Source organism: Cheilinus undulatus, linkage group 23 (genome assembly GCF_018320785.1).
Source record: "Cheilinus undulatus linkage group 23, ASM1832078v1, whole genome shotgun sequence".
Lineage (NCBI taxonomy): Eukaryota > Metazoa > Chordata > Actinopteri > Labriformes > Labridae > Cheilinus > Cheilinus undulatus.
In genome coordinates this window covers 18525935-18540091 of record NC_054887.1, presented here as the reverse complement: position 1 = coordinate 18540091, position 14157 = coordinate 18525935, and the positions used below count along the sequence as shown (strand labels likewise).

Below are 14157 nucleotides of genomic sequence, written 5' to 3'. Positions count from 1 at the left end.
TGTTTTATGTTGTAATCACTAAAGACACTGGCTTTAAGTCAGTTCTTTATCATGGTGTTTTGTGTTGTCATTTCCTGTTTAGACCAAAAAATCAACTTCTTGCACAAGGTTCAACGCTCACATGCCAAAATCATTAAACCCTTAGAGTACTGATATTTTGTGTCACATTTACTTTCTTTATTGTTTACTTTGAACCACTTATGATCACCGGTCGTCTTCTTCACTGCCTATGTTTTTCTTTCATTTTTATTTCCCTTTAGTTTTCTGCTTATTTTTATTTCTTAGATATATGTGCTGTGAAATTGTTGTGTTTATGTAGTTGCCTTTCATAATAGAAAACAAGGTAGGTAGTAGTGTGTTTGATGCAAGAATACTTGTGCAATCTCACACCACACTTTGTAAAGGTGGGCTTTGTTACAAGAAGGAACATAAAAGCAGATTTCTAAGGGTTCAAATTAAGAAAACAGTCATTCAGTCAACAGTTGTCACAACTTCTGCAGATTTATCAAATAATTCAGGAAGGAAGATATGGCAAAACATGTCTTTGTTTCTTGCTTGAATTTTCATAGAATCAGAAAAATCCAAAAAGCAAATAAATCTTTGGATCTGCAACATTTTTTTGTTTCAAGAGGAAAACTCTGAGATATTACTTGAGTTTCTCTAATGCTGAAGTGATTGTGTGTAAAGCTCCACAAAGCTCTCTAAATCAGCAGATTATACTTGATGCCTATCATTAGCAACTGGACAAGCTGGTCACCACAGGCAGTGTCTATCAAAAGTATTCAACCCATTTGGATGTTTTACACTTTTATTGATTTCATAAACTAATCATGGTCAATATAATTTGGCCTTTTTGTTTTTACAAAAGAAAAATGTGGGAATTTTTAGTATCCATCTCCTGCCTTATACTTTCCAATAAAATGTTGTCTGAGTTGCTTGGAGTGTTCTCTTGTCTTCATGGTGTAATGGTAGCCAGGAATACTGATTGACCAGTGACTGGACCTTCCAGACACAAGTGTCTTTATACTACAGTCATTTGAAACACATTCACTGCACTCAGTTGATCCCCGTTTCACTAAGGTTGGGACTAATAGCACCAATTGGCTGGACCTCTGGTGAATTAAGTCTGGTTATGTTTTTTTAATAAAAAAAAAGATAAAACAAGTTATATTGACTATGATTTATGTATAAAGTTCATAAAAGAGTAAAACATCCTATAAAATACTTTCTAGAGGCACTGTTGTACTGTGTATCTTTTACTTTTTCTCTTAAGCAGTAAGCTTCAGGTTAGGTTGTGAGTCAGCTGAAAATCTTAAAGTGAATTATTTAGTTTTAGGAGTCCATATTCCAACTTCTTTGTGCTTCATTGATGTTTTATCACTACCAGTTGCGTAGGATAGGACTTGCATGTGAAAACCCTGTACTTACACCCTGCCTAACCCCAGTGCTGTGCCTGTATTGTACTGTTACATGCTACACTTCTAGCTGTGTACATGTGTTTATCTGTTATATACCTGTGTACAGATTGTTGTATTTGCGAGTGCATGTGTGCATACACAAGACAAAAGGAAGCAAGAGAGCTGCAGATATACCTTGTGTTTGCAGTCATGCACGTTTTCTGGTCTTTAAGCTGCAAACATATTCTGATTATTATTCTTGTTCTCCTTCTCTTGACTCATCCCCCATCTTCTTTTTTATCCTACAACATTGCATCTCTTCCTTCCTCTCTATCTTTCCTTAAATCTGTCTTCAGCAGCAGGTTCAGGCACCTACTCCTCAGCCCTCTCCAGGACCCCCTCTGGTCCCTGCCACCACTCAGCAAGCTCCTCCTGGGACCCCTCAACAAGTAAGCTTTTCATAAAACATCTTCTTCTGCTTTTATTTCATTTTTTTTCTCACACTTTTATTCATACCACATCCCCTTGATGTTCCAACTCCATAAAGATAAAATACCAAAAATAACCGCACCCTGTTCTCATGCTTATACAGTAATAACTCCTATGTCGGCTCTTCTCTCTTTGAAGTTGTTGCTTTAGCTTGAAGGTTACCCCTCCCACTTGGGGAGCTGGCACTTTGCCCGCAGTAATACCACAGTATTTTTGTGTTTGCCCCCAGCACAAAAACACTGTCAGAAACTAATTGCAGCCTTGAATCAATGTGATTGAGCATGAAATTAATAATCAGACATCAAATGTTTGAAATTTATTCAGTTTCCTTATTTGAACCAGCCATTCTTTCCTAATTACATTTATCATGTTTTATGTAAGACACCATTTTGAAGCTGGAAACCTTTGTCACATTTTAGATAAACTATTTTGTAAGCATGCAGTCATGTGTTTTTAGCTTATTAAAGGTTGTTGTATGAGTTAAAAACACTCAGGAAATTAACAATCAATGAGATAAGGTAAAACTCAGGTTAACTAGATTTTCCCAGCTCACTTTTCAATGTATTCTGGTTTCTCATAACTGGGATTTAAAGTTAATCCAGGTTATCCCAAGCCAGACATTACTGTGAAATGAACAAGCTAAAAAAAGTATCAAACCTTTAAAGGATCACAACAGGCATGTGAAATATTTACATTTTACAGATTAAGTAACTCCTTCTCCCCTCTTTTCCTTTGCCCCTCACTCCTTTCTTTCTTTCTGCAGGTGGTTTCATCCAGTCAGAGTGTAGCATCCGTTCAGAGCCCCACACACACGACCCTGCAGCAGGCGCCAGCACAGGTACACAAAGAAGCAACAAATTCAATTTCATATGCAGTACAGTTCTTCATAAATACTTTGTTATGCATGCAAACTGTCACTTGTTCTTGGAAGAGTTGATAAAAGTTCCCATACATGTGCGCATCCATCTTTTAACATGCAGTAATTACACGGATGAACTTTTGCACCCACCTACAACAACCTTATTCATGCAAATACTTATTTATCACATAATACATGAATCCACCTCAGGGTTGGATTAACCTTAAAAAATCTGTGGGAGTTTCGTTTTTCCATGTACTCACATCTAGTGTAAATGTGGCAATAATCTCTCCATTAGATTTAAACTTTGAAGTTCACGTGGTTCAACCATTTAAGTCAAGTCTTTGTGAAGAACAAAGATGAAGCTACTGGAATTTAAAGTTAATTCTATCCATGACTAATCTGGAAAACAATTACATTTCCAAACAGACCATGCACTGCACATTTGAGCTCATTTTATTTGATGTTTCCTTGACATTTCAATCCTGTTATCTGCCAGTCAAGTGACTGCTAGCCACGGGTTAGCTAATATTTTACAAAGCCATCACGTAGGTTATTTTTATGGACTTTAGATTAAATCAATAGTTCTGACATAATGTCATTTTGGTATATTTTGTACTATGGCATGTTTTTCTCTCCTTCCAATGGTTTTTTATGATAAGCTGACTGTAAACTGAACTGCTGTATCAGCTCAGTTTCTTCAGTTTTTCTTTCTGTTCTTTGTCTCTCTCACTTGCATGCCGCCTGTGTGCATCACTGGGTTTGTTTTTGCGTTTCTGTCTAAATGCACGTTTGTCTGTTTGTATGTGTTCAGTTTTGTGACCTCAGTCCTTCTCCAAGTTTAGAACATCTTTATTTTCTGTACCAAGCTGCTCAGCTTGCTATGGTTCAGGTATTATTGTATATTATAGTGAATGTTGGTGGGTGTCTCTTAATGTCTGACCCAATGTTTGTGCTTGTGTGTGTGAAGTTCAGTGAGTTTAGTATAAAGTGTATTTCCTGCTGTTATAAAATATTAAGTGTCCTTTGTTAACCCAACGTTCTTTCTAGTTTGGTGTTAAAGCCTGGGTTGAAAACACATATGCGTATTTGTATGAAAGATTTTCAGTACTATTTCAATCAGAATTGAATGTTTTTACAGGTAAATCTCAACAACATGAATTCAGGAGTCTACGCAAAAGTTTGTAGTTTGTGAGCTTTGAAAGTACATGACATCTAGCTGGTGTTGTTGCCTGGTCCACTCACTGTCATTGGTTGTTGTGGGTATTCCCTCAGAGGAACTATGACCTAAAATTGTAGATATTTACTATTGAAGGTCTGGGAGGCCAACTGTGTTGACACCACACGTGAGAATTATTCTGACAAATAGTCATTTGCAACAGTCATCGGGGAAGGCAAATCTGGTCTCAAATTGGGCTTAAAATCATGAATTGTGTGGCCAGTATAAGGGAGAATGGAAATGGATGAACATGATGCTCTTCCAAAAGTTGATCTGAATGTGCTGTAAGCACAACAAAAAATTGCATCAACAACAAATACAGCTGACACAGAGGACATTTTTGCACTCATTTTAGCAATCTTAAAATTCATGAATTAATCCATGCTGCATACAACCAATCTAAATTGAGCTTTACAAAACATTTGACAATACCAAGTTGTACTTATGTATAACTGGATAACTGGAGGGGGGCATGGCAGAGCCAATGTTGACACATGCGTGTGTGGCTTGGCTGCCAGGGTCAAGCTCAACAGCATTTCTTTTGTCTGGACCTTTTCACCCCTGGTGATAGGCCTAGAGACCTTTAGTGATTTTCGGGCCCTTGGGACATCCACAACATGACCAGGTGCTCATGGCAACCCTACCACCTGCTTGAACAGTACCCAAGGCTGTGCTTATTACCCACATCCACACCTGAATTTGCACTAAAGGCGTGGACTTCATTTTTGTAAGCAGATTATTTTCCCATGCCCCTGGGAATATCCATGGACATCTAGAGTATGGCTGGGGTTGTGTCAGTACTCTTTTCCCCCCTCACCAGATTCCTCGCCATTACAGGCTTTAATCCAGCCCCAACTTTTGGTCCAAACATGCCCTAAAGTTGTGCACAGTACTGTGTGTAAGAAGGTTGAAAAAGAAATAGAATTTTTTGACTCCCAGTACTTCTTTGTGCATATGTTTGTATATTTTGGTGATCTGTTCCATGCATGAGAACACTCCGCCTACCTTTTCCTCTAAATCAGTACATTAAGTGCATCAATTCATAGCTTATTTTTCAAAGCAGTAGAGGTGTATGTATGTCTTGGCATCTTTCCCTTAACATTTTTCTGATATATTACAATGAGGCGACATTTTATTTTATGTTGTAAGAATTTCTGTTCTTTAGTATCCAGACACTTTCTTTGCTGTTCATTACTGAGCTCTGTCTGAAGAGGTCTTACCTGTTCATGGTTGCATGATTCCACTGTACGGTCTTGTTTATTACACATTTGTTCTGTCCCAGAGTTTGTGGTGAAATTGTTGTGGCTAACTGGAATGATCATATTGATTGTCTTTGGAAAGTTGTTGAGCACATCAAAGTTGCATGCTTCAGTAATAGGTCAGTGAGTTATGTTGTTTTTTTTATCAACTTCCAGGTGTTGTCAAGAGTAATAACAGCACAGGCTGGTTTTCTTTCAAGCATTAATTAAGATGAAGTCATTTTATAGTAAAAGAAAAGCAGCATAGCTAGTGATCAGTTACTGAAGCAGTGCTCATCACATCTAACCACCTGCCAGGTTTACCTCCATCCTCCACCTTTCTGTGACTTTACCACCTCCCTTTTTCCTCACCTTTACCATCTTCCCTTCTCCCTCTTATTTCTTCCTTTTTTTCTCCCTTCCTGCCCTCCTTTCTTGCTCCTCCTGTCTCTTCCTCCTCCTCCTCCTCCTCCTCCTCCTCTTTTTAGCCCAGTGTAACACCATCTGCTGTCCCCTTGGTGACCCCGCCCTCTCCACCGTCCCTCCCCAACACCATGCCGACAGCGGCGGTGGCCTCCCCTCCCTCTCCTCTGCCAGCCCCTGTTAGAGTGATGCCTACTACTGTCGTTTCCCCTTCTCCTCCTCCTCCTCCTCCTCCTCCTGTGCCCACACCCGTGCCTCAGCCGTTGGCCACTGTGGTGCCAATCATCAGTGTAGTCACCACCCCGCCTGATACCCCCATGGAAACCCCTCCCCAGGTACTGGACAGTCAGACCCACCAAGTGGATGCCTTGTCCCGTAGCCGAGTGTAGCAGGCTTTTATTGCAGTCTCTCTTGAGATGTATTATTGATTACATTTTAGGATCCCTCATTGTTTAGTTTTTTTTTTTTTGTAGTATAAAATCCTTTTTTTTTCAAGCTCAAATCAAAAAACAATTAATTAAGCTTCAGAGAGTTTTTATATTAGTGAAATAAAAGAAAAAGGTAGTCTGTCTTAGAACAATATGTAATCTGTGAAGCATCACATTGTGTTACTGCACTGGAATAGAACAACAATTATCGGAAAACAAAGAAAACTTTGAGTTTGTTTTAGAAAGAGATGCCATTTTTCATAGTTAAGTATCTTTTAAGATAGACTTTGATGTCTTTCTACTTGTAGTTCTCAAAAATGAAACATATATTCAAAATAAGAACAAGTTAATTCATGCTGGGTTTAAACAGAGAGCCTCATACCTTGCACAGCCTCAATTTGGGTTAAGATAACAGTTAAGCTAAATAAGAGCCGCATTTTTAATAAATATTGTTGATTTCTCATTGCCCTCGTACAAATAGTCTATTATTCCATTGAAAATTATTGATGACTAGGAACCTTATTCAAACTCATTTGGATGTGTTTTAATCTGTATAATCAAGTTTCTATAAAATCATTTATTGCAATCAAGTTTTTTTTCCTTTTTGCTTTTGTCTCACTTTGCTGTATTTCACTCTACTGTTGTATTGTCTTTCCCATGAGAGTGCCCCTACTTTACGCACTGTAACTATGCTGATTGTCTGTGTTTATGTGTTATTCATGTGCCTCTGTGTTTCAGTCTGCCTCTCAGGCTTCAGAGCTGTCCCACTCCCAACTTCAGCCACCTCAGGTTCTTTCATCAATTGAGAGGTAATTAATGAAATGCAGCCACTAATTTGGTGCCACATTCCTGAAATTTCATATTTTACATTCATGATGCTGTTTTTCAATTTGTTGATCTCTTATTAAATGTGCTGTCTGTGTCTCTTCTGTTCGTCAGTGGTCACTCTGAGGCTTCAGGTCTGAGCGACGGAAATGAAGGAGGAGGACGCCATGAAGGCCGGTCCACAAAACGGCATCAGAGACGCTCTGTGCGAAGTCGATCACGCCATGAGAAGATATCCAAGGCCAAACTTAATGTTCTCAATGTAATAGCACATAATTTAAAGTCATAATCACACATTAAATCTTGGAGCAGTTAATCGTTGGTATTTATTGGTTGTAACAGAGTTATGAGAGGCAGTAAAAGTAATGAGAAACATCAAATCAGGGTACTCATGTGTTTGCATTCTGTCGCCTTCTTTCTAATTGTTTTTTTATTGACGTTTGTGTTTTCCTTGGTTGTGTATGTAGATTTCAAACCGTGGAGACAGGGTGGCAGAGTGTCAGCTTGAGACCCACAACAGGAAGATGGTGACTTTTAGGTTTGACCTGGATGGAGACAATCCTGAGGAGATCGCACAGATCATGGTAAACACAACTAGACCTTGTATATCCAAAACTACTGGAGTACTCAGAATTATTGTTGCTCCTGTCTTTGAGCTATAACTGAGGGATTATCCCCACACAAGGCAAAATAACAGCACTCTGGACACGCACTGTACCTTTGTTTCCGTGACAGATTGCAAACATGCTCTCATTCCATCTGTTTTTTTTTTGTGTGTGTCCAGGTCCAGAGTGAATTCATCCTGGAGAGTGAGAGGGAGTCTTTCATTGAGCAGGTCAGAGAGGTGATTGAGAACGCTGATGAGAAGGGTCTGGAGAGGGACACAAGCAGCAAGGTAAAATACAACACTTGAAATATCTTTTTATTGAAGATTATTTTGGGGCATTTATGACTTTGTTGTAGAGATTGGACAGTGGGTAGAGTCAAAAACCAGGGAGAGAGTGTGGGGAATGATACATGGGAAAGGAGACACATTTTGGACTTTAACCAAGGCCATCCGCGCAGAGATCAACAAAATCACCAGGCTTCAGTGCCTGTCACTTTAAATATCTCTACTGTAAATTGCCACTTGATATCTTTTAAGTTCTTGGAGACATTCTGTGTTTCATTTAAAAAGCTTCCTCTGTAAGCAGAGCTAGAATTGTAAAACGGTTAACAGCATAATAATGACCCTTAGAGGCTTCTGTCTGTGAAATAGCCTGACCTTGATGACTGAGAATCTTCTCACACATCTGCCATTGTTGTTTTGAAGACATGTTTTACTTGTGTTTTGTAGTAGTTCTGTGCATGTATTAATGTTTATTTGGTCTGCAGATGGGAGGTGACATGCAGCAGCAGATTCCTGCTATATCTGTTCCAATGCAAGGTAAACTCAACAACAGAGTATAGGAACGGGCAGGGGTTTAAATGCTAATGGGGCAACATGACCTTAAATGTTCATGCTACTGGAGCACATTTTTCAGACCATATTCTCCTTATCTTCTCCATTTAATCTATGAAATTATTTGTAGCTGTAACATAGCTTCCTGATGCTAGTTGTAAGAGGAAAAGTGCAGATTACATCAGTTGGTATTTCCTTAGAAGTCACAATAACATGTGGCTTGAATCTTTCCCCAGATATCCCTCCCAGTGCTACAGCACAGGTGGTCCATTCAGCAGGACGGAGGTTTATCGTCAGCCCCGTGCCTGAAGCCAGGCTGAGGGAACAAATGTTTCCACCCTCTCCATCTCCTTCTCCTGCCCCTGCACCTCCTGTTGAAACGGGTAAGAATGGGAAAACCACAATATTTGCATAAAAAAAGGACATACAAAATGATAAACAAGGTTGATGAAATAAAACAGAACTGCCTTTTAACTTCAAAGGCAGACAACATGCTCAAAAAAGGCAGTGTACTGTGCCACATCCCTGCACTTATCTGATTAGACTGTGTGGCTTTTAGAGGAAATTGTAAAAGTTATCCACTCAAATGCAATATCAGACTGACATTTATTCAAGTTGATACCATCTGGTGAATATTGGAGTACAAAAGCTGCACGTGATCTTCATTTGGATAATGAACCTGGAATTGATTGGCTGTCTGAAAAGACAGATTGTTGATGCAGTGGGATGCCATACCATACAATGCAGTTTGGTGTGATGCTGTGTAATTAAATGTGATGCTATGCTACATTTTGCCATCTCTGTAGGAGAATTTGTCTTGGACTCCTGTGCTTCACTCATTTAGTTGCCCTGAATAAGAACGGTTAAAACGGTTGATGAGTTTAACCATTATTTTAACCATTCACCCTAGAAGATTTAATAGTAACTCAATTTTAATCTTCAAATCAGAAAAAAGCAGATAATGAAAGTATTAACAGGAAGTATGAGATCACAACTTAAACAGTCTCTGTTTTTCCCCCAGTTCCTCCAACACCAGCTCCAGCTCAGCCGCAGCCTCAAGCCCAGGGTTTGCTGTTGTCCCAGTCTGCCGGTGCGATCAGCTTACAACAAGCCTTCTCTGAGCTCAGACAGAACCAGACTCAGTTTGATACTGGACCCAGCACGGCTCCTGCATCTATCCACTCCACCCATCCTCCTTTGCAGCCCACAGCAGCTCCCATCCCCTCACAGCCCAGCTCTGTCACTCCTCCTGTGGATGCTGCTGCTGTGCTTGTCCCTTCAAATCAGATCCAGACACAGGAGCGAGTTCCAGAAACCCCTTCCTCTGTCCCCTCCTTTGTGCCTGCTGTGTGTCTCAGCCCTCCTTGTTCCTCCTCCCCTCCTCCTACTGTGGTGAATCAGTCCGTCCTTCAGTCACAGGTACCTTCACAGGCGGGGATTCAGGCCTTGTCTCAACCCCAGGGACCAGCACAGGTCCAGGTGCAGACACAAATTCAGCCTCAAGCATTCAGCCAGCCTCCGATTCCAACTGTTACTGCTGTCATTGGTGCTCCAGTACCTTCAGCGGTGCTCACCTCCCCTCCTACTGGGCATACTGCTCCCCTTGTATTCTCCCCTCCCTCCTCCACTTTTATACCCAGTGAGGTCTCCTCTGATCACTTGTCAGGCTCCCCCATTACCTCCTCCACTCCCTCACTCTCCTCTACCGTCATCCCCACAACTGCAATTCCAGGCCCACAGCTCGCTCCCTCTGCTGCTGTGTCTTCTCACCCCTCTCCACCTCCTGCCTCTTCCTCCTCCTCTGTTGTGGGGCTGCAGCCAGTGACAACCAACGTTCCTTCAGTCCAGTCAACGTTGGTCCACTCACAGCCGCAAACAACTGCCCTACCTGGGCAGACGCACACACACTGTGGAGAATGTGATGCAAGGTGAGAAGAAGCCAATATATCTTAATTGTTTCCAATATCTTTATTGTGAAGCATTTGTACAGCAGTATGCAGTTTCATACACAATGGGCAAATTGCTTCATTTTAGTTATGAGCCATAGAAAAACTTACACACCAGATGAACATAGAAAATAAAATAACATAGACAACACCATCAGACATTTATATTGCCACCCTTACCAACCCCCAACCCCAACCCAATGTAGTGCTACTTAGGACTGACACAAGGCCAAATAGGAATAGTGCATCTTAACAATCTTGGCTTTTCCATGTATTAGATCATTGGATTCAAGATCTTATCAAAATCTCCCAAGCTTTCACAGAGTATGTTTCTAATCTTCTCCAAGTGGGGATTATCAGTCAGTAGTGTTATCTAGGCTTTAAACTTTGGAGTATCTGTTTTCTTCCAGAGCAAAAGAATTAGTTTCTTAGCACACAGGAGGTGGCACTGTGCACAATTAAGATTTCCAATACTTTCTGATACCCCCAGAACAACTAAAATTGGATCTGGGTTTATTTTAACCCTCACGAACTTTGAGTAGAAAAAAAATATTGTAGCCAAGAATTCCTCTAGTTTGGAGCATAAAACACAAGTATGTAGTAAGTCTGCTTTTGCTTGATTAAACTTGTCACACATTAGTGAAGTTTCTGGGAAGATTTTATGTAGTTTTACCTTTGAGTAATGCAACCTGTGTAAGATTTTAAATTGCATGAGACAGTGTCTGGCTTTAGGGTAAGAGGTGTTCACATATTTCACCTTTCACCTCTGACTTGACAAGTGTTAGCTTAGACCAAAGTGATGCTGTCGCCTACAGCACGATGTTGTAGTATGCATGCTGGTTAGTCTTTCCAGCATTCAATTCCATAGTCAAGCCGGAGGCCTCACCTTTGCCTACTTCTTCGGTCAAGTTGGCTTTAATTCAGCATTTTCCCTGGGTAATTTATTCTGATGAGGACTTTACCTTATCCTCAGATAGCTATCTGACTTCTTTTACTCTTTTGTTTTGGTCTGAATGGTGTTTTAACTTCAAAATATATAGGAGCCACCAGTGAGTGCATCCTATATGCTCATTGCTGGACAGTGCCCCCTCTTTATTTATGTTATAATGCCTTACATAAGTATTCAGTTTCTTTGACTTTCAGTGTGTAATCCTATTACAACTGAAAAGTGACTGTATATGAGCCACAGGTATGAATCATTCATTGATGCGTTTTTAGGTGTGAGGTGTCCACCGAGTCCCAGGGCAAACCAGATGACATCCAAGCCCTGGAGAAGAAGCTGCGCTCTCTCTTCATGGACCTTGGTGGTGGGGTGCCATCAGCAGACATCTTAGCATCTGACCCCTCCTCTGTAGCTCATGCAGCAGGCACTTCATCCCCAATAGGACCCCCCTCTACCTCCAGCACATCTGTCACCACACCTGGCTCAGGCCTGCCAACCAATCCTCCTCAGCCCCCCTCTAGCTTAGCACTGGGGTCACTGGGGTCACCTGCTCCGATTCAGGGCCCAGGGACACCCATCTCCACCCCTGCACAGATTGGTACGTAGATTAATATCATTATGTTATCTGCATAAAGTTTTTTTTTTTCAGCTGATTATCCTGCTAATGCATGCTTTATTATTGCAGTTTCTACAGTCATTCCGGCTTCATCCTTCAGCCAGACCACTCCATCCAAACCCCCTTTAACCAGGGTCCCGGTGAGTGATCCACTACTTTTTATCTTTAGATGTGGTTAAAAAATAGCTTTTTTGTTCTGTCATTGTACAGCAGACACATATTTTAAGGGGAAACTTTCCAAATAATTCAATGTTCTTTCTGTAGATGGCCTTGATTATTTAATCTTTAGAAGTTTTAGATGTTTTAGATGTTTCCACTTGCTTTCCTTGTTCTCATCTGGCATGAAATTATCTTTTAACATTCTCAACAATGACCACCATTCTAACTTATAACTTCTTTCTCCAAATCTTCTCTCCCTCTTTGTCTCTTTCATCATCTCTCTTTCTGTCTTTCTCTGGGATCAGACCAGTTCTCCTACTTCAGAACTCCTGCCATCTTTCCCTGGACCTTGTATAATACAGGTGTTTTTTCACTCCTATTTAGAGTTTATTTGTAAATGTAATGCTATATTCAAACTGTGCCTTTAATGCTTATGGACGCACAGCTCCATGTCCTGTCTGTTTCTGTATAAACAGTGCTTTTGCTGTGGTATTTCTAGATAATTTAACCTTCCTTTCCAACTAAACACACCATGGGGACGCTGTATAACTTTCCTTCCCATTTAGGCTAATCTATCTTATGAATATTAAGAATTGTTCATCATTGACAAATCAGAATAGATAATGAGACAACATGTGAAGACATGATCACCAAAGAGACGCAATTAAAAGACATGCTTTTATGTCAGTATTATTTAAAATTCAGTGTAGATGTAATTTTTCCAAATGGCCTGTCATGTTTGAAAGAAATTCCTTCTCCATTAGTGATGTAATTTGAATCATGCAACCATACTATTAAAGATCAATCTTCAGGATTAGAGAGACTAGTTTACCCTAAATGTGTGACCTCTACACCACTCTACCTGTGTTTTGTGTTTCACTGTTTTTGTCCCGTTTAATGTCAAATTTTTGCATTTTTTCACTATGTGGATCCAGAGATAGTTCTTGCTTACTATTTAAGTGGCTACCTGAGCTTGGCAATTTTTTTAAAGACGTACCTCAACACTAGAGGACATTTTCCTATTTTGATTTCTCATGTTTTTTTTCCTCTTAATGATAGATCCTATTTAGTTGTAATGAATGTCCGCGATTAGTCCAGGGTCTTTACGTAGCAAAAATAAATATTTAAACCAGTAAACTTTTTGACTATCTGAATTATGACTTGATTTGAAAGGTATGCTCCTAGATGCTAAACATATATTTTTATACACTCAAGCTCTAGTAGCCATACTTCTGTGCTTTTGGCTCCTCCGTGCTTGTAACTGAGCTTATCTATGCTAATCAATGCAGCTTTCTTTGCATGTTTTTAAAATTTAATCCTCCTCCCACAGTCCCAGCAGCCTCTGGAGGACCTTGATGCTCAGCTAAGGCGAGCACTGAGCCCAGAGACTGTTCCTGTCAGCACACATACACAGGTGAACACACAGATATTCAATATCAGTCTGTTAATATACCAATCTAATTCAACAAAACTGGTCAAACAACCAATTTCTCTCTCTTATTTTCCAAACTCCAGGCATCTCATGGTGGCATACCTTCAGTGGGACAACCAAGTATGCATAAGTATTACTTATATATTTGTGGGTTTTTTTTTTTCTTTCTGTCTAATGTTTAAACCATCAATCTTTCAGTCCCCTTCTCCCTGGAGGAAGAAACTGCACCTTCTCCTGTTCCTGCACCTCCCTCAGGTGGAGTTAAATTGGGCAGATTTCAGGTGAGACTTCCCATCCATACTCACTTGACAAAGAGAGACATGCTAAAAAAAAAAAAAAGCCAATCATACAAGTTAAGTCAGGAACATTTTGTCAAAAAACACACATGATTTGCGTCTATAAATATTTCTTTATAAGCAGTTATTAATTAGCACTTGTGCTGTTACTTGTATTTGGTGGTGTGGCTGTTCTGGGATCCCCTTTGCTCTTCCACAAGCCTATGTGGAAATCATCAAGCTGGAACAGAACACATTTCTGCTCGTCCTATGCTGTGAAGGAAAGCCTAAGTCAGGGAGAGAAGCAGCAACAACCCAGAGCAGAGCAGGCATCAATGATAACAGAATGACATTGATTAAGTCAGAAGCAGAATTAAGGAGGAGCTGAGGTGGAGGAGTGTTGCAAGAGCAGCATGCAGAGAGAGCAGCAAAGGGGAGCCAGGCAAGAGCAGTGTAAATACGGCAGC

General features: G+C 40.3%; 1 protein-coding gene across 3 annotated transcripts in view; it reads left to right on the top strand.

Annotated features, from left to right (window-relative positions):
* Window positions 1–14157, top strand: part of wnk1b (WNK lysine deficient protein kinase 1b) — a 120845-nt gene that overhangs the window by 86503 nt on the left and 20185 nt on the right. For 2 of the 3 annotated variants that reach the window (XM_041780633.1, XM_041780635.1), the window contains 16 exons: window positions 1754–1846; window positions 2650–2724; window positions 5691–5960; window positions 6792–6862; window positions 6993–7140; window positions 7346–7462; window positions 7663–7773; window positions 8253–8304; window positions 8556–8702; window positions 9341–10247; window positions 11484–11806; window positions 11894–11964; window positions 12289–12345; window positions 13314–13397; window positions 13499–13535; window positions 13614–13696. In XM_041780633.1, coding sequence (XP_041636567.1) covers window positions 1754–1846; window positions 2650–2724; window positions 5691–5960; window positions 6792–6862; window positions 6993–7140; window positions 7346–7462; window positions 7663–7773; window positions 8253–8304; window positions 8556–8702; window positions 9341–10247; window positions 11484–11806; window positions 11894–11964; window positions 12289–12345; window positions 13314–13397; window positions 13499–13535; window positions 13614–13696 — 2646 coding nt within the window. The remainder of the gene's footprint in view (window positions 1–1753; window positions 1847–2649; window positions 2725–5690; window positions 5961–6791; window positions 6863–6992; window positions 7141–7345; window positions 7463–7662; window positions 7774–8252; window positions 8305–8555; window positions 8703–9340; window positions 10248–11483; window positions 11807–11893; window positions 11965–12288; window positions 12346–13313; window positions 13398–13498; window positions 13536–13613; window positions 13697–14157) is intronic. The other variant, XM_041780634.1, reaches the window with a different exon arrangement.